Source organism: Taeniopygia guttata, chromosome 20, assembly GCF_048771995.1.
Source record: "Taeniopygia guttata chromosome 20, bTaeGut7.mat, whole genome shotgun sequence".
Taxonomy (NCBI): domain Eukaryota; kingdom Metazoa; phylum Chordata; class Aves; order Passeriformes; family Estrildidae; genus Taeniopygia; species Taeniopygia guttata.
The window spans coordinates 7036584-7056375 of NC_133045.1; the positions used below are offsets into that span (position 1 = coordinate 7036584).

Genomic DNA, 19792 nt, shown 5'->3' on the forward strand with positions numbered 1-19792 from the left:
TCCGTGGGTTTCTGTTGGCTGGTGTCTGAAGCCATTCTTCACCCAGTGTGTGATCCCTGCTGCAGCTGGCAGGCTGTATCAGATACAAGGTTTTAGAAAAGGTGTTATCGCATCCTGTATTCCCACTGAAATTAGAGCATGTGAATGGGAAGCTTTTATTTCATCTCTAAACCAGGTACATGATTTGACACACTTTTCCTATTCCCTGTGATTTTAAGAAGAAAGAAAACCAAAACATTTGATCAACTGCAGCCAGATATCCAACAGACTAAAGCTGAAAGGATCATCAAATACATGATCCAATGTGGCCCATCTCAAGCATCCCAAAACTATGAGTTGAAATAAAATGAGTTGGTACTACTGCTCTACAGAGCAGAGACATGAGATGTATCCCCATACTCTTGTTTTCAGCTTTCAAGTGGTCACCCCTTTCTTAGCAGGTTTCTGTGGCTTTCCAGCCGGGTTACCTGAAGACATGAACAAACTGTCAATCTCCTGCACTTTCTGAAGGCTTTCTCGTCTAGAGAGATGAAGCCCTGCAAAGAGCAGCTCTGCAGGCAGTGAGGAGATTTCTGTTCCTCCAGTGAGACAGGCTGGGGACAGAGCTGACATTCCAGCCACCAGACCCACATCCTCGCTTCTGGATTTCTGGACCAAACGCCACGTACCTCCGTACCGTGTCCCCGGCTACCCGGCCGATGCCCGTCCCGGTTCCGCAGGGCTCACCCATCCCCCGGGATCCGGCTCCGCTCCCGGCATCGCTCCCGGCCGGTGCAGCGCCCCGGGACCCCCGGCCCCGGGAGGGGCGGGCAGGGCGACTACAAGCCCCAGGCTGCCCGGCCGGGGGCAGGGCAGCAGCGACGTGGCGCGGCCCCGCTCCGGCCGCCGGCCCCGCTCCGCCCCGCCGCGCTCCGCTCCGCGCCCGCCGGGGCTCGGCCCCGCCATGGGTGAGTGCGGGACGGGCGGGGGGCACCGGGGGCTGCCAGCCCCCCTCTGGCCACGGGGCAGCCGGGGAGGAGCGGGAACGCGCTGCCCTGGGGAGAAATTTAAAAAAAAAAAAAAAAAAAGTTTGCAACTTTTGGTAAAGGCTGGGAGTGCATCCGCCGCCCCTTCCTTTCTCTCTGTTCTTTTCTTAGCGGTGCCAGCAGCGCGTACAGCGAACGCAGGAGCCGAGGGATTTCCCGTGGCTCGGTGCCGGGGCTGTCCCGGAGGGCAGCGGGGTTCGGGGTTCGGGGGTGCGGAGCGGGCTGGGTTTGCTGTGCGGTGCCCATTGCTGGCCTTGGCCTTGGTGCGAGCAGAGTCCGGGCTCAGCCCAGCCCAGCCCGGCCGGACAGAGGGACACTGCCCCGGCCTGGGCACGGTTCCTCTGCCGGTTTGCTGCGGGGGGAGAATCGCCTGGCGCAGCTCCTTGCTCCACCAAACCTTCTGTCCTCGTGTGGAGATCTGAAGAGTCCTCAAATTCCGCAGCTACGTCAGAATAGACGATGCATAAACGGGATTTCAGTCGAAGTTCATAAGCCATTACTGCTTATTAAGTTAACAAGAAATGCGGCAAAACCTCATGAAATCAGCCATGGTATTTATAGTGGGCTGTCTGTGTCTAATAGAATTTGTAGCTTGAAGCTAATGGGATGGCCACTTATGCCTTATGTTCTGAGCAGAAATTTTTTCTAATTATCTGCATAACATGTACAAGGAGTGCTAAAAGCAGCACAGATGGTGACACAGAGCATGGTGGGAGGGACTGGGATAGCTGGGATGGCATAAGGAGCACAAATGAAACACAGAGGGTTGCAGAATAAATAAAAGATGTTGTATTTATATACAGCCATCACTGAGAAATAGCCTTTATTGATAGCTGTGATTAAAAGCCAAGCAGAGACACTTCCCATTAAACACAGCTTGTGACAGGAAAAAAGTCCTTCAGCAGGGTGAGAAACGTTTCCACGGTCTGGTGGTTGTGCCCACATTTTTCCACGTGCAGTCTACCAAAACTCGGAGTATTTCTAATTAAACTAAAGAATGCAGATAGCATTACATGCTGCAAAACAGCACAAACCCCCAAACTAATCCACTTCACCTATGCTTCAAAAATGTAATTGGAGGTGAGGTCAGTGTCACTTCTATCCCCAGAGGTCCCCACATCAGCGCTGGCTCTTGCCCCGGTGCAGTCCATGGTTCACCCTTCATTCCTTCCCCATGGTGAGAAGCACGTGCAGCACCTTGGTTTTGTAGGGTTGTTTGGGGCGGGTTGGTTTGAGTTGCTTTTGCTGCTGTTTCTGTCTTATTTTAGCTCAATTTACGTGCTTAGGAAACTGGCAGACTCAGCCCTGTGGGAAGGGCAAGGTCAAAGAGGCACTTCTTGTGTTTGAGGATGGCAACAGTAAACTTTTCAGCTCACAGTGAAGTTTGTGCTGCGGGCCTGGACCACAGAAGGAGGAGATTGGGATTAATTTGAGGATCCTGGGAGCTATGGGCTGCAGAAGGAGAGATGAAGAAATCAGGGCCACCCTACAAAGTCATGATGAGGGTATAAGATTAACTAAAGGAGAAAATAAAGGAAAAATAAACTTTTTTGAGCAGGGCTTTTAACCACAAGATAGAAAGTAAAAATTCAAAACCTGCAGGGAGAGCTGGTCGTACCACATGGACTGAAATGTGAAAATGATAATGCAGAACCAGAAAGCAGAAGCTGCATTTCCTGCCCAGAACAAATTTAGTAGTTACAATCAAGAGATACCACAGACAATCCCACTGTACAACTCCAGGCACTACAAATCACTGTCCTGCACTTAAAAACAAGTGTTAACTATGTTTAAAAGTCCTGATCTCAAAGTTCTGCACCCCAAATGAGTACCCCTGCAGTTAGTGGAAGTTTGGTGGGTTGTGTTACTGTGTGCAAGTGCCTCTATACATGTGATCTAGTGACCTATGGGGGAACTCCACATCATGACCTTGTAGATGGAAAATTTTAGCTGTCCTGGGAGAGCTTTTTCCAGCCTGTACATGCTGATAGCTTGTTTTATAGCATCAGAAAACTGAACCTGGCACTGCTTGCTTGTTTTCCAGGTCGTGCACTGCTGGTCCTCCTCTTGTCTGGAACAGTGTCTCTCCTGGGGGGGCTGATATTTGGATACGAACTGGGGATAATCTCTGGAGCACTGCTACAGCTGCAGGCAGACTTTCAGCTCAGCTGCTTCAAGCAGGAAGTTCTGGTGAGTTCCATCCTTATCGGAGCGCTCCTCGCCTCCCTGGCTGGGGGGATCCTCATCGACCGCCACGGGCGGAGGAGAGCAATCCTGGTCAGCAACTTGGTCCTCCTGGGGGGCAGCCTCATCCTCACGCTGGCCAGGGCATTCCCTGTGCTGGTCATTGGGCGAATGACCGTGGGCTTTGCCATCTCTGTCTCATCCATGGCCTGCTGCATCTATGTCTCAGAAATGGTGGCTGCTCACCAGCGAGGGCTGCTGGTGTCTCTCTACGAAGCAGGAATCACCGTGGGCATCTTGCTGTCCTACGCACTGAATTACATCTTTGCGGACGTGGATGAGGGGTGGAGGTACATGTTTGGACTGGCCATTGCCCCGGCAGCCATGCAGTTCCTCAGCATCCTCTTCCTCCCAGTGAACCCTGTTAAATTAAGCTCGTGGGACTCAGACTGCCAGAAGGGCCTCATCCCACTGCAGGACACAGAGGACAGAGCAGCAGCAAAGCGGGAGCCCTATCAGGAGAAGCATTACTCATTTCTTGATCTTTTGAGGACCAGAGACAACATGAGGAGGCGGACTCTGGTGGGCCTGGGACTGGTGCTTTTCCAGCAGTTCACTGGGCAGCCTAATGTGCTGGGCTATGCCTCCAAAATCTTCCACTCGGTGGGGTTCCAGAGCAACTCCTCAGCGATCCTGGCCTCGGTTGGGCTGGGAGCAATAAAGGTGGTGGCCACGCTGGTGGCCATGGCCTTGGCAGACAAGGCAGGCAGGAGAGTGCTGCTCATGGCTGGCTGCGTGGTGATGGCCATCTCTGTCACCACCATCGGCCTCACCAGCTGCATGGCTCCGCCGGCCATGGCCAGGGACTGCAAAGCAGCCGCAGGCCCCAATGCATCCCACAGCCTCAGCCAGCACCCCCTGACCCCTGTGCTCCCCCAGGCTGCTGTGTCACCCGTCCCACCAGCGCCAGGTGCTGCCCAAAGTCAGGCGGGCCCCGGTTTTGCTGCCACAAGGAGCCTTATGGAAGTTTTTGCCAGCACTCAAAGCAAAGAGATTGTTCCTAATCCTTCCCTCGCTCGGAAAAGGGACTTGGCAGGTCAGCCCAAGAAAGGAACAGTGGAAAGCACGGGCCCTCCCCTCAGTGCTGCTCCCTGGGCTCAACATACGGTCCTAAATTGGATTACACTGCTGAGCATGATGGCTTTTGTGAGTGCCTTCTCAATTGGATTTGGGCCAAGTAAGTGTGGTGTTTATCCTTGCATTAATGCAGAGAATAAAACTAGGGCTCATCTGCAAGCTGCCTGCTTGAACCATCCTTATGTATCTTCTGTGCTGAGCAGCTCACTGTCTGGGAACTGGGAATATGTCCCCTCCTGCCCCCTGAATCATTTTCTAGCACTGAAGCTCTGTCAGCTACAGCACTAGAGTAACTTTCTCTTCCATGCTATTCACTACCCTTGTAAAGCTGTTTTTTTTTTCTCTGAAGTTAAATGGAAAATCAGAGCATCCTACAAACCCTACAAGCACTACACAAACTTCCTGTCATCCTGGTGAGGAGGAAAATACAGGGCTGAGGACAAAGGGACTGAAGGGCTTCTCCTGGGTGATTATCAAAGTCAGTGCAGAACTGGAAGTTGAACCTCTTTTGACATTTCTCAATATAAATTTTTTGGGGTTTTTTTTTATTCTATTTATTGGTAATTTTTTTCATCAGATGAGATTAAAGATTAGTTCTTGCTTCCTTGTAAGTTCTACTGTTTTTTGGCATTTAAATGCCTTGATGTAAGAAAACAGCATTTAACTCAGGAAAAGAATGTTAGGTGAGCAAGTCTCATAGGTTTGCAGCCACCCTGCAAAGTATTTCAAGCAAAATAACCTCAGAATGAGAGAGACTTAAAGATATGTATTGCTTTAACTCTGATTTTAGCCCAAATATAATATTGTCTCCCTAATTCCACCCTTTTCTCATTTCTTTACAAAGAGTATGACCTGACAGCAGGCCTGTCAGATCTCTTCATCTCCTGTGAATGGAATGACCAGCTACCCTGCTTTCTTCTTTACTCCCTGGGCCTGTTTATTGCTATTTCATTCCTCCATGAAGCGTTGAACACAGGAGGTTTGAAGTGTTCTGCTGTGATCTGTCTCTGAGATCGATGAATGTTTGACACCACCAGCAGCGGGTGCTGGGTGAAGCCAGAGTTTAAACCCCCTGCTGAAATCTCCCTTACCCATTTCCCAAACAAATTGCTTAACTCCACACTGTCTTTGTGATCTCTCTAATCTGTGCAGTGACCTGGCTGGTCCTGAGTGAGATTTACCCTGCTGGGATAAGAGGAAGAGCCTTTGCCTTCTGTAACAGCTTTAACTGGGCTGCTAATTTACTGATCAGCCTCTCCTTCCTGGACCTTATTGGTAAGTAGCCCCTTCCCCTCCCTCCACCTCCCACAGCTGGTTAGGGAAGGTGGCTATCATGAGCCATTTGGAGATTAAGTGGCATTTTGATCCCTGAGGACTTGAGGCTGGAATAGGTGTGACCCTTTGCCCCTGAGAGCAGGAAAGAGGCACCAACAGCACTGGTCAGAGCCTCTCTGTCGCTCGTTTATAAAAATCCCCCATTGCCCACTGGGCTGCACTGTAGCACCACAGTATCAGGAAGCACAGAGGCTGCAGTTTCCACACGGCAGTTTTACAGCATTGCTCAGCAGGCATGCTGGCCCTGGACCTCGGCTGCCTCTTCCCCCTGGTGCTGGCAAAGCCTGGCATGCACCAGCCCTTCCCTTTGCCAGTTTCCAGTCCAAACCTTGCAGATAAGGAATTTCTCAGCTCTCTTAAAGGCTTCACAAAACAAGGTGCCCCTTGGTCAGGCAGCAGTGACCACATCACAGTAAGCCAACTTTGTACCCCACGGTGTGACTCCTACATTCACACACTTGAATCTGCAGATGCCATTGGATTCTCGTGGATGTTTCTTCTCTATGGGCTGATGGGAGTGATGGCTGTTATATTCATTTACCTTTTTGTGCCGGAAACAAAGGGACAGTCCCTGGAGGAGATAGACCAGCAGTTCTCCAGGAAACGGTAGGTGTGCTGTTGTCCCAGCAGGAGTGCTGCCTTTGGGGGTTTCCCACTGCCAGCCCCTGGGGTCTGTGGCACTGGGCTGATGTGAAGTCTGGCCAGTGCTACTGAGAAAACCGAAAATGTTTGTGGCAGGGCTGTGGGACAGGGTAAGAGAGCTGCAGCGCCTTCATCAGCAGGTCACTGCCCTGAACCTTGCAGCTGTGCTGCTGGAGGGCAGTAGTAACACTCAAGAAAAATGGGTTAAAAACCAGGATGCATGGTCAAGAAGAGGAGACCAGGACCACAATATGGGACAGGAAGGTCAGGACTGGGAGGAGGCAGGAGGGGATGATAGTCCTGTCTTTTCACCTTAGAATAATCCCAGGCTGATCCTTCTCCTCTGAGGCAGAGATGTCTCCTGGAACATGGGCTCCCACCTGGTAATTTTCACACAAAGCTTCTAATGGAGTAGGGAAGATCAAAATGTGGTTTTGCCATCCTGGTTGTGATGGAGATGGCAGGGCAGGCGCTGCTGGAGCAGGAGAGATTGTGCTGCCATGGCCGATGGCAAGGGGAGGGAGCACACAGCCCTCGGGGGGCAGGAGGGGTGACTGCTGTCAGCCCCTGCCCGGCTCCCTGGTGCTGCAGCTGCTGCTCCTGACCTTCAGCACTGCCCCAGCAGGGTGTGGGAAGGAAATGTGTTCAAGCAGAGACGTGGAAGAGGAGCGAGCTGCACACACGCACTGTACCAGAGAGTGGAGCACGCCAGCAGCACATGAAACCAGAGACTTGACTGCAGCATCGTGTGTGAGGAGCTCCAGCAGCAGAGGAGCAGGCTGGGCCACAGGACACTTCTCTGGGGCCTTGAGCTGGTGACCTCTGGTCAGTGACAGTTCTCCCTGCAGTGCCTTAGATCTGGGAACACGCCAACAGCACGTCCTTTGGGTCCTTGGAGAATCACTGTTCCCAGGCAGGGAATACATCCTTCCTTTGCGTATCTTTTAATTTTTCATTTGTGTCTCGTAGCATTTAAGAGATTAATGGTTTTATACACAGGAATTAAAGCACGGGTTTTGCTGACAATTTTTCCATCCTTGAGGCTCGTTTGTGAGCAAGGTGTGTTATTTTCCAGGTCTCGGGAGCACCGGGAGGCTGCACCGTGCCAGCCCTGCTGGCAGTGGGCGGTTGGCACCGCCCGTTCGGGGCTCTGCGGTCAGACCCCGCAATCCCCAGATCAGAGCCCCCCATCCCCGGAGCCCCTTCCCTCCCTCCCCGCGCCGTGCCCGGGGCCTGGCGGGGCCGGGCAGGAGGGATATGGCAGTGGGAATTGGGCTACCCCGATGTCACACAACAAAACAAAACAAAACAAAACAAAACAAAACAAAACAAAACAAAACAAAACAAAACAAAACAGTAGAGCCAGTACTGTGTTACTGAGCCCTGATAAGAATAAAGGTAATGAACAGCAAATATAAAATGAAATTAGAGAAGTTAGTCAGCTCAGTGATCCATCAGGAAGGAATAAAAAGTGGGTTTGGGTACAATAAAAGGTCTCTGGGACCAAGCAGTGCTGTAAGTGCGAGGAGGGCTGCTGCTCTGGGTTTGGTGGGGAGAGGTGCACAGGACCTGCTTCACAAGGTGTTTGTGGGAGAGCTGGTCTCTGCTAGTGACCACAAAACAACCTTTAATACTGTAGTGGGAGAGTGCACACCAAATAAATGCAGCCTGGGGCTCTACAATTTCAAGAAAGGGAACTATGAAAAAATAAGGTGATTAGTCAATAACAACAAACCAAAAAGGAGCAGGCAGAAAGCAAGGAGCCTGCAAGCAGTCTGGAGGTGATTAAAAAATGCTCTATTAAAGCCTAAGCAAAACATGTGCCACAACTCAAAAAGAACTAAGAGGTCCTAAAAAACACCCTGCCTGACTCACTGCTAAGGTTAAGGAGGTATCACAGGGAGAAGGTCAGTGTTTTAAATGTGAAAAGGTTTCCCACATGAAGAAAAAAGGAAAAGCCATAAAACATGTCAAGTAAAGAGTAGACAGAAAAGAGAGCTAAAAAAGAGCACGAAGATCTTGCAAATATCTTGCAAGTATCTTCCAAAAATCTTTATTTAACCATATCAAAAGGAAGAAACTGGCAGGGGAGCCATTGCTCAATACAAAGATGCAACAAGGTGCCAGGGAGGATAAGACATGACGAGACAGCTTGGACACAACTGAGTGTTTTCTCCACTGCTGCAGGCATTTGGAAGAACCTCACACCCAGTAAATTAGAGGAACTGGATCTATGTGACTTTCCAAATGGCTGCTGTCCCAGAGGGGTGGCAGGTTGCTAGTGCAGCTCCCAGCTACAAACCAAGCTCTGGCAGGGGACCCTGGGAGCTGCAGGGGTGAGTGTCACCTCTGTCCCTGCTGGGTGGTGGGGTCTGCACCAGCAGCAAGCACGTGGGCAGCTGGGACAGAGCCAGCAGACATGGATGCTGAAGAGGGAAAGCTTCCCTTGCCAGCATACTGGGACTCTAGGAATATATCAAGTGTTCACATGGATAGGGAGGACACAACAGACAGAACAGATGAAAGATTTTGTCCAAATTATTTAAAAAAACATTTATGTTGTCAGGGGATTGAAACAATGTTTCTTTTATGTATTGAAACCTCTTTAAGGATATTCCTGTGCTGTAGGTAGCAAAGTGCAAGCTTCAACAGGCAGTTTTTTAAGACAAATGAGATTCAGCAACCAGACTACCCAAGAATCTCTGTTGGGTCTCATTTTATTCAGCACCATCAGTGTTGGCAAGGGAATGGACAGCAAAATCTCCATGTTTGTGGATGACACTAAACTCTTTTAGGAATGAGCATATTTTGCCATTGACAAAAGGCTCCATAAAGCCCTAACAAATGGGAATGAGTGGACAAAAACGGCAGCTGGGTTGGGTGCGCTGGAGAACGCTGCAGGCTGGTGCCAGAGGCCTCTGAAGGCTGGCTGGGGTCAGCAGGGATGGCAGGAGTGCTCGGCTGAGTGAGTTGGATCCCTCCATCATACGCCAACTGGACAAATGTGTCCCCGCTCCAAATTTTGACCCATTAACATAGCAACAGGCTGTTTCTCTTCTTCTCTCCCCTGAGGCTCAGACCTCATAAGACTAGAGGATACAGAAATGCTTGAGGCAGTGATAAATCTTCTTTAGTGGGCTTTTATTTCCTTTTCTTTCACAATATTTTCTTTAGTTTCCTAGCCAAATTTTTTCTAAGGAAAGATTTCTGACTTCCTTTGAGCCACAGCTCAACATCTGTCCACATTGGGGGCTGAAGTAATACACTGTTAAGGGGTTTTGATGTCAAGCCCAAAACCCCACCAGGGATTCATGCAGCTCTCCCCTTTCCTCCCTCCTCCTCTTCAAACAGCCTTTCATTTGCTCTCACTAATTGTGCTGTCATGCCTTTCTTTTTCCCCCGGTTGTGCAGACAGCCTTCCATGCAGGCAGGTTTCGGTGACAGATGCCTGTGCCATGAGCTGTGCGCGGGGCGGGCTGTGCGTGCGCATGGCCGGAGCCGCGCTGAAACCATCCAGGCACGCATCCAGCCCGGCACGGATTAGCCGCTGCCTTCCTGCCTCCCCCCGAGGTGCTGCTGGATAATCACCGCCGGTCGGGAGAGCCCCGCCAGGCCCAGCCCACCCACAGGCACCGCTTGCTCCTCAGAGTGGGCAGGAAAAGATCAGCGGAGCATCTCTTGGAGAACTGAAGAGGAGGTGTCCCAGGGAAGGTGGCTGTCGGAGCAGATCTTTAAAAAGCACCAACCAGCCACCCCCCACTCTTACACGTGCTGCTCTAGTGTGCCATAATCAAAATCTGAATGGTGTGAAAAATAAGTACAAACTTTGGCTGGCCCAGACCGACTTCAGGAACCAGCTTGTAGAGAGGTGATGTGAAGTGGCAGTGGCAGCATGTACCATCCCTGAGCCTGCAGTGTCCAGCTGTGGTAACGTGAGCTAGGTGATAGACTGAAAGCAGAGCAAGGTGTGAGTCCCTGCTGCAAATATTCCCACAACGCAGCAGAGAAATGTGGGATGTGAGTCCACATCCCTTTTGTGCATGTGAAGGCAGCAAGCTCAAGGACTGGATCCTGCTTAGTCTCTGCTCGGGGGGATACAGAGCTGCCTGAAAGGAGCCAGAATACGTGAAACACGATAACTGGAAAAAATACAAACCAGAAGATGGGCTGTTTAATGCACTACAGATCCAGCAACATAACCAGAGCCGACAAAAAGCATTCCTCACATAGGAACAAAGACACCAGTTCAACCCAGGCAATACCTGGAAGGAGATGGGTGTGTTGTGTTTTGTCAGCTTGTGTATCTCCAGGCACTGCGTGGGTCAGACCAGAGCCTAAAACGTGCTGGGTGCTTCCTCCTTTCACTGCATCTCTCCTCTCTGCAGTGCTGCTGGCAGCACCAGCACCTCCAAGCTCTCCAGGTTTGGTAACTATGGCCTGTGCCCTTGTTCCTCCTGCTCCATCTGGCCTTCTTCCTGCTGCTCCTGGGCCCAGCTCTCCCAGCCCTGAGGTCTACTAATTCAATAAGCAAAGGGAAGAAGGAGAGTTGCTGTCACTTTTAATCACAGCAGTAAAGCAGAGACACAAGTCTTCCACCCTGCTGCTGATGGTTTGCCAAAGGAGTTGCTCTGACAGGTCACCCACCTAGAAGAACCTTGTCTGTAGGGAGAGAGACAAGGTATCTTTGGCTGGGTTGGGGTGAGATCTCAGGTGCAGCAGGAGCAACACCCAAGACCATTGCTCTTCCCCTGAACCTATCAGGACAAATGGAGTTTCCAGATAAGCAGGAATCAAATCAGTGCCTTTACTTTCCATTTTTCTTCAGGTGCTTTTCAGCCACTCTCACCACTGGGAATCCTCCTCTCCTTGCCAGCATGACAAGAGTTGCAAGGAGCCATTTCCACTTGTAAAGGTCTCTGCAAAGGTCTGGGGGAGATGGTCAGGTTCAGGTGCCCCAGTCCCAGAGTTACAATCCGGGCTCCACCCCCATGGCCGTGTCCCAGCTCACTCACACAGCTCCTGGAGGTTGCAGCCATCCTTTTGTTCTCATTCAAACTCACAGCTGAGTGCTGGTGCACGATCTGACCTCCTGCATGAACACAAATAAAATGTCAGCACTACGACTATTAATAGTGTTTCTATTCCTGCTGCCATTACGATGGCTTTTGCTACTATTAGTAATAATATTTACATATGCAAAACCACAGATGCAAAACAGATGTTTTGGTTGGGATCTCTGAAAAATCTTGTCTCTGCCACATATATTTATGACATAGATGGAGGGTTAACCACACAGAGTGCCATATAGAGAACAAATAGATGGGGAAAAAGAATGAAATAATTCCTTCCATATTCCTAACAGAGGCCAAAACTTATCCATTCCCTCTCTCTGCTTCTCTCCTTTCCAGCATTTGAGACTTTTCCAATACCAAGCCAGGGATGGTTTCCATATTTGTTCAGACATGTCTAGTTTTATTTTCCAGTTCAGCTATTTTTTCAGTTGCAGCTTTTCCTGATGGATGGAAAATACAAAAGGAATTGCTCATCTGCTCCCTGCAAGCTTTTTCCTGACCACTGGGAAGCTCAGGCACTATTCCAGCCCTGGACTAAACCTTGCCTTATGGAGAAAACTTGATCCTTGTTTGCCGAGTTCACACGTCTGGGAATAATTTAAGCTAAGGGGAAAAGTAAAAGTGAGAAGGACTACCCCTGTCTCTGAGCCCACCTCATTCCCTCCAGCATGCAGCCCTGCCTGGGAGGATGGCTGTGGCCATGGATGAGGAATGATCACATCCCACAGCTGGCCAATACTGGAAAGCAAGAGAGTGGCAGCTCAGGGCAGGGCAAGAGTTTTGGCACTTTCACCCAAGCTTGTTTCACAGAAATAACAGAATCTGCCAGCACCAGGGCATCCCCCTCTGCTTTTGGCAGTGGCTGGTGTAGGACTCAGGGACACAGCCAGGAGGATGAGGAAAAGCAGAAGGACAAGGCTGAAACAAGTACCTCTCTTAAAGGCATTGATGAGTAGCTTTGCACTGGAGCTCTGCAGAGCCCCAGCAGCACAAACAGCTTCCCTGTGAGCCTGCTTTGGCCTCTTATCCATATATTTACAGTTGTGGGAACACCAGACATTCCCCTGCATCCATAGGTCTCATGTTTGTGGCCAGCTAACTAACTTCAGTCATGTTCTACTGACAAACACCCTCCAGGACACCTTAATATCCCTGAGCAGCCCCGGGTCCAGCTGCTCCTTCCATGAACAGGAGGAGGAAGAGGAGGAGAAGGAAGGGTCTGCTGCTCTGCAGCAACACAGCAATGCTTGAACAGAGAAAGTCACCAGACAGCAAATGAGTGTCCCTGAGCACTCGTGAGTAATAAAGTGCCCCACAAACTAAAGAGCCCCCAAGTGCTACTGAGGACTAAGTAGTCCCTGAATACTCACATCTCTCTCAGGTCAAATTCCACTCTTTAAACCAATCCCCATTACATTTTACACATTGGGCTGTAGAAGGCCTCGGAGGGGCTGTTAGAGTCTATTGTAGCGGAATAAAGAAAGTGTCAAAAAGACTTTTAATGCCCAGTTAAAAGTGGCCAAAATACAGTCTGCAGTTACCTGATAAGCTGCAAGGTCTCTACTGGGAGAAGTATTTTGGTTTTTCAATTGTCTCAACCCTTGCATACTTGCAAGAGGCCAACCTTAGCTCTGAACCAAAGCTTTGTCAAGTACGTTAAAACATTATTAAAAGCCTGGCTTTTGTTCCATAAAGACTTTTAATGCTTGCTGGTTTGGTTTTGTTTTTTTTCTTTATAATATTTAAGACCAGTAATTTTTGAAGATAGCAGAGCACTGCAGATTGCTGCAGCCTCTCTGTGGTTTCCAGCATCAATACTTTTTCCCACGCAGTGGCTGTCCTGCTACTGCCATGCCCACTGTGCAGGTGTGGGAATCAAAGTGCTCGGGGGGATTAACAACTCCAGAGATGAATAACAGGGCAGTGCCAGAGCCAGAGGACAATGCCTGAGTCCCGTGTTCATGGACTCTACTCATTGCAAGAGAAAATATTCAGTCCTCTCTTGGTGCAAATTACCCCCTTTAAAGGGAATCTTGGGAGATTTCACCTACTTACTGGTTCAGTTACCCTTTTTCATGAACAGCTACCTACTGGCTATGGACTACACCTGGTGTCCATGGCTCTGGTGGTATTTTTATGGGACATTTGGACATCAAAAAGTCAGGTATTTGAACAGCTAGAATTTTGGTTTTGTGGGGTTTTTTTTTTGTTGTTTTGTTTTTTTAAACAGATCTGTAATTCATTCAAAGGTTCAGTCTCAGAGTGTCAACAGGCAAGAGCTGGGAAATGGGGTGGTTTTCACCATCCCCTGTTTGCTCCTCTGCACTGTCAGGACTCCCTTGGGTGGAGAAGCCCCATGGTGCTGTTTTGCTGCAATTGCTGTGCTTTGGGAAGGGTGTTTGCATAGTATCGAGCAAGGCCAGCATACAAAATTAATGACATTTGAAGTTCAGTGCAAGTCTTGACTGTCAGGAATGCAGCACTGAAAACAAAACTTTAAGCTTCCATATTGCAAAACCTATTAACTGCTTTACCGTTTTTGCAGTTGTGCCAGCTCACTCATACTGCAGCTTTTACCAAGGCATGACAGCTCATTTGTTTAGCTTGGGCCAGGCTTAAAGTTCTGATGAAGCCTAATCTTGTGACCTGTATTTATTTTGGCCAGGGATGCTTTTTGCACAGACGACTTCCTATCCTCCCTAATCTTTCCCGCAGGATAGGAGCTGGGAGTTACGAGTCAGGGGAGGAAGGCAAAACCAACCAGACATGCAGAGAGAGAGAGAAACAAGTGCTGCACATGTCAGTGAAGTGGTCCAGGTTCAGGGACCCTGTCTGTTAGGGGAAGGAATTAAAGGGGGAGTCAACACCTCCATCATCGTCGTTTGAGATGTGTCAAATCCATTACAGTTTCTCTGGAATTTTACCCATCTGGAAATATGGTTGTCTGTAACTTGGACAGCTTCACAATTTAAGGATGGAAATGTGTCTTCTTGGCTTGAACTTATCACACATCTCACTGAAACAGAGAAGAATGTTGTGGGTATAAACCCCCAGCAACCCCAGGGGATGTCTCACAGGTTCCCCACAGCTGTCAGCCCCCCATGGAGCAAGCTGGCTCTCAGCAAAGTGCCTGTGGGAGGAGTTGCTCTCTCCTGTGTGGCTACAGAGGGTGGACAGACCCTGTGTCAGGCAGCCCAGCTGGATGCCAGCAGTTCCATAATGTGAGTTCCCTCACTCCCCACTTCCATTTCTTCTAAAACACATTCAAGTACCTGCCTTGGGCATCAGGTTTCCCCACCCCTCTAAAATCTGCCTCTTCCCATCCCCTGCATCCACAGGCCACTTGAACATTATGTGTCCATTCACTGGAAAATCTCTGAAAGAAATCAGGGAAGGTGTAATTGGTTCCAGTTCTTCACCCTCTGCTTTAACATGCAGGACAACACCAAAGTGTGTGCAGAAGCCACACCAGGACCCTTCTGGTACCTTTACAGCTTGAGATACACCAGAGAGCATCCAGCCTTCCCCTTGGCCTCACCTTCAGATACCCTAAACACTGCCTGTAAGATTAAAGACTAGGAAAAAAAAGAGAAAACCTCAGCACACCCTTCTGGTTGTTTTCCAGCAGAAAGCCAGAACCCTGTGGTGGCATTTACCCAGCTTTGAAGGCACAAGTCACCTGGGACATGACACCATTTTTCCACTGGAAGCCAGATGCTTGAAGTACCAAACTACTTTCTAAAAATGTCTTTTCTATCAAGTTGTGAAGCAATGTGGTAAGCACAAACCTGTCTTTCTAATGCAGCAGTGAGACTCTGCACCGTGCTGGCACTAGAAATGCTGGTGACCTTCACAAAACCCCTACTTTATATTTAGAACTAGGGCTCTGAATGCAGAGCCATAGCAATGGGGCAGAGGGGATTTTTGAAAGACAAACTGCCAGTTGGTTTCTGTTTGATATCTTGAGTTTGACCAATTCCCATGAGTTGAAATAAAAAATGTTTGAGTGGCTGGAAATATTTCCCAGTTTCATTCCCATGGAAGAAAAGTGCTTAAAAGCATTCTAAGGTTAATGGGAATATAATGAAAGAGACATTTCTGTAGAGCAACATTTTGTGTATATGCCTCCTTTAAATACATTTTCCAACCATTAAAGCAAAAAAATTTTGGGATAGAGTTCAAATCCCTATGAAATCTCTGGAAATTGGGTGGCAAGGAACCAATCTATTGCACTGCTGCAGGGATGCTCCATTTCAGGGCTTAAAGGCTCTGCAGTGGCTGTGCTGAGACTCAGCACTCACATGAGCAAATCCCCCACTGAGTGGGAAGCAGAGCACCATGAGTGCTCTGGTAAAAGCCCTGAAACGCAGCCCAGCCAGGCAAAAGGTGTGTGCACTCTGCCTGCAGGGATTTGTCCAGGAATGACATCTTTCCAAGGCTTCCTGACACTTTTTCCCTCAGAGGAGAAAGTGTCATCCTAAAGCTTTCTTAATTAAGCAACTGGGGGAGCATGTGGGTGGGCATTCTGCACACCTAATTGCCGTCTAACCACTGGCCAAGAGCTGGGATTTGGGAAAATGGTGCAGTTGATCAGTAGCAGGGTGACACTTGCCTCCCAGTGTCAAGCAGGCTGTCCCAGAGGTGCTTTATAAACCCAGAGGTGCACAGGAGCCCACAAGACATTAATTGCTAAATCAGGGATGATTCTCCCTCCCATCTGCTCCAAAGGGGCTGGGATTTGCAGAGGAGGTCACAGCAGCTGCACGTGCTCATTGTGTGCTTTCCCTATATCATGTTAATTAATTGTGGCATAATTTAAGCCAAAGAGAAACACAGGCATAATAAATAGTTTAATAATTAATATTTCATTATTATATTTTCTTTGTGGTTTACAAATATACTGACATTGGACTAAAGTGGTTACAAATGTTTTGGTAAGAATGTCAAACCCACAAGCAATGTTCAAGAGAGCCTGAATAGGCACTGGCTTTTAAACTACTTGAGAGCTGCTGTGCATTGAGTTTAGGTCTACAACAACTGCCTTGCAAGGTTACCCTTTCTGTGACCATTTACAATAAACCTTAAAAAGGCTTCACCATCAATGCACATTTCAAACCCTAGACACACACAAATCTCACAGGTGATTTGCTGAATCAGGACAATAAAGTGGGAACTATTTTCTGCCACTGCCTTGTGATTTTCTAAGACATGGAATTTTAAATGCCCTGCCAAAGAGGAACGCTGATCTCACAACTGGTGTGCTCTTGTCCTTCCTGCTCAGGTGCCACCCTGCCTGGATGCAGCCCAGAGGTGAGGGCCCAGCAGATCAAATCCATTGCACACTCCTACATTATAGATGTTAGCAGACAAGCTCCTCATGACCCCTCACCTTTCTGCCACGGGAAAATGCTAAGAAGCTCATTTCCTCAGAGAACAAACAGCAGCAGTTCCACGTGGCAGGACTACACTCCATTGAGGAGCTCCCTTTGCGGTGCAGGTAAACAGTTGTGCAAACCATGAGCAAAGTTCTCAAGAATTGTCAGGCTGAGGACACAAGTTTTTCATTTCTATTGACTTAGTTTAAGGGCCACAGAAGGCTCTGGGAAGAAGGATGAAAAGAAAGGCTGTGGTGATGGAGTGCCCAGCTGAGTTAGTGAGAAGCAGTCGGAGCAGAGCAAAGCAAACATGGGGCTGGCTGTGGGCAGCGGGGCCAGCAGCATGTGCCACTGTCCTGTTTGTGCTTGTGGGACACAGCCCCTGCCACCAGCTGCTCTGTGCTGCTGGAGCAGCACTTGCAGACACGGATGGCCTCTGTACCTGCTGGGCCATGAACAGCCCGAGGCAGCACCCCTTCATATCCCGTGTCTCTCCCGGGTGTGCCATGTCCCCCTGCACTGGGGACAGCAGGACAATGTGTGACACACAGCAGCAGCTCCCTGCAGCTCCCTCCCTGGGAGAGCAGTGACATACAGAGAGGTGACAACCACCAGGAGAAGGCAACGGGTGCCTTATCAGTTACCTGTGGCTCACTGACTCTTTGCCTGTGCAGAGCACGTGTGGAAGGACAAGCTTCATTGTGCAGTTTAGCAGCATTCCCAGAATGCGTTTTTAGGAAGCCACGATGATGTTCAGGCATCGGATCACCCCTAAAAGCCACCAGCCATCACCGTGGGCCCATAATGTCAGTGCTGGTCTGGGAGAGTCTCCAGAAGACAAGCAGCACCTTGCAGCCCAATGTGCCCCTGGCCCCGAGCGGCCCCAGCCGGAGCCCTCAGCGCTCCACTCGCCAGCGAGCTCGCAGAGCAGAGCGTGTCGTACTTCTAAAGAGTGACAAATTGCCAGGAAGGGCCCCCCCCGCACCCCGGCTCTGCTATGCACAGCCCAATTCCCCCGTGCCGCATTAACAGCTAATAAAACAATAGAGCTTTTAGTGGGGAACTTCAAAGGGTTCTCCGGCAGATGAATGAATTTCGCATTTCTTCACTTACTGTCAGCACTAAGGGAGAGAAGGGCAGGCTGAGGTCGAAGGCTTCAGCAGGCAGCAGCAAACAAATACAGCCTGGTATTCGGGCTACTGCAGAAAATGGAGTGGGAAATCAGCTAAGCACTTAGCAAGTACCAGGATTTTCATCCACTCAGCTCATCCACTTCAGCTGCCTTATTTTCTTTTTTGGTTTTCAAAAAAAAAGTACTATAAAAAATTAAATAAACCTCCATGGTTACACCTAAACCATGGGCTGAGCCAACAACAGCTCATTTCAATGTGGAGAATCTTTAGGCACTCTGGCCCAAACTCAAGCAAACATAATTATTTTCAGCAACACAATTGTATTTGGTAAATGTCCCTTGAGGTCCCACAGCTAATTCATAACTATGTGTCCATCTACCAAATACATTCTTCAAACCATTAGCTCATCGTCATGTGCAGCCACAAGGAGCACCTACATGAATTAAGCTGTGAACTGACTAAGAGTGGGTTAATACTGCTTAAAAGATATTTCTGGTTTAGGACATGGAGAAGGAAGTACAATTCAACTGGAAAAATGGAGAGAATCATATTGTATAGCTCAAGTTATAGAATGACAGAATTGTTTGGGGTAGATTTTAGAGATCATCTTGTTCCAAGCCCCCTGCCATGGGCAGGGACACCTTCCATTATCCCGGGTTGCTCAGATCTGTGTCCAACCTGGCCTTGAACACTTCCAAGGATGGAGCAAGCACAGCTTCTCTGGGCAACCTGTGCCAGGGCCTCACCACCCACTCAGGGAAGAATTTTTTCCTAATATCTAATCTAAATCTTCCATCTGTCAGATTAAAACCGTTCCTCCCTTGTCCTAGCACCATCTGTCTGTGTAAAAAACATACCTCACTGGCCATGTCGATAAAGATGACCCTGCAGGTTGCTCTCAGATAGAGCAAGGAGAACCCAGAGCTCAGGACCACAAATTGCACTTACAACAGTGGTGCTCACTGGTGGAGGAGACTGTCAAAGCCACCAGCAAGAATCTGCCAGCCAAACCTTCACTTGGGGTGGAACCTAGAGGGCAGTTTGCAAGGAAATAGGGATAGAAAAGATTTTAAACAGATGAAACATCGTTTCATAAAACTGCCACAAGCAGCACAGCTCAGCTTCTTATATTTCTCCTCTCTTTTCTGACCAACTGTTAAGTCACAGCCTTTACCCCCACACAGAATCTAAGGAAGAAAAGAAAAATCTGATTGTTCTGTGCATGGCTCTTTATTTTTTTTTTTAATCCTTATGTAGTACATGATACCCAAAACAACAGGAATAAATTATTCTAGCTTTCAGAGCTGGCATGTTTTAGCCTCTTGAATACCATCATCTATATTCTACATCACTTCCAAGCACAGCCCAAATTGTTCTGCTAAACAACTTTAAAGGTTGCAGTCATTTATGTCGCGCTCAAATCTGCTGCCAGGTTTTCAAAGCATTCTGCATTTGGCTGTCCTTCCAGCCACGCCTGCATTGGACACTTTTCCAAGGGCTCCCCGTGGCCGTGCAGGGACAGCGTTTGCAGGCAGGAGCTCCCGGGGATTGCGGCAGCTCTCAAAGCAGCCGGCTGGCAGGAGGGGAGGGAGCCTGCCTCCTGATAACTGAGCTGACAATTTCTAGGTTCTCTAAAGCCAGACCCTTCAAGAATGCCCTTTGTTCAGCAGTTGCTCCATTCAGTCTCTCTCCCTGTTTGCTTGTAATTTATTCCTTCTAAAAGCCTTGCCCTAGGCTAGCAGAAAATGAAAACAAGGAGCTAGATTTTCTTTTTTTTTTTTTTTTTTTCTTCACTTTTGCTCTTTCATCAAGAACAGTGAAAATTTGGCACAGTCAAATATTTTGTTCAGCTTTTTCTTTCAGTCTTTGAAGTCCCCTAAAGCCTTGGT

The 19792-nt window shown here is 48.9% G+C and overlaps 1 protein-coding gene across 4 annotated transcripts; it reads left to right on the forward strand.

The window, feature by feature from the left end:
- The first annotated feature begins 815 nt into the window (after window positions 1-815).
- Window positions 816-15422, forward strand: SLC2A10 (solute carrier family 2 member 10). Of its 4 annotated transcripts, none has more exons than XM_072917044.1 (5): window positions 816-947; window positions 3070-4446; window positions 5499-5621; window positions 6152-6287; window positions 15024-15422. In XM_072917044.1, the coding sequence occupies exons 1-5, from the start codon at window positions 944-946 to the stop codon at window positions 15115-15117; spliced, it is 1734 nt and encodes a 577-aa protein (XP_072773145.1). In that variant the 5' UTR covers window positions 816-943; the 3' UTR covers window positions 15118-15422. The 4 variants fall into 4 exon arrangements, with proteins under 4 accessions (XP_072773145.1, XP_032607891.3, XP_030144517.4 ...); XM_032752000.3 differs by lacking the exon at window positions 15024-15422 and adding an exon at window positions 6935-7349; XM_030288657.4 differs by lacking the exon at window positions 15024-15422 and adding an exon at window positions 6946-7349.
- The last annotated feature ends 4370 nt before the right edge of the window (window positions 15423-19792 follow it).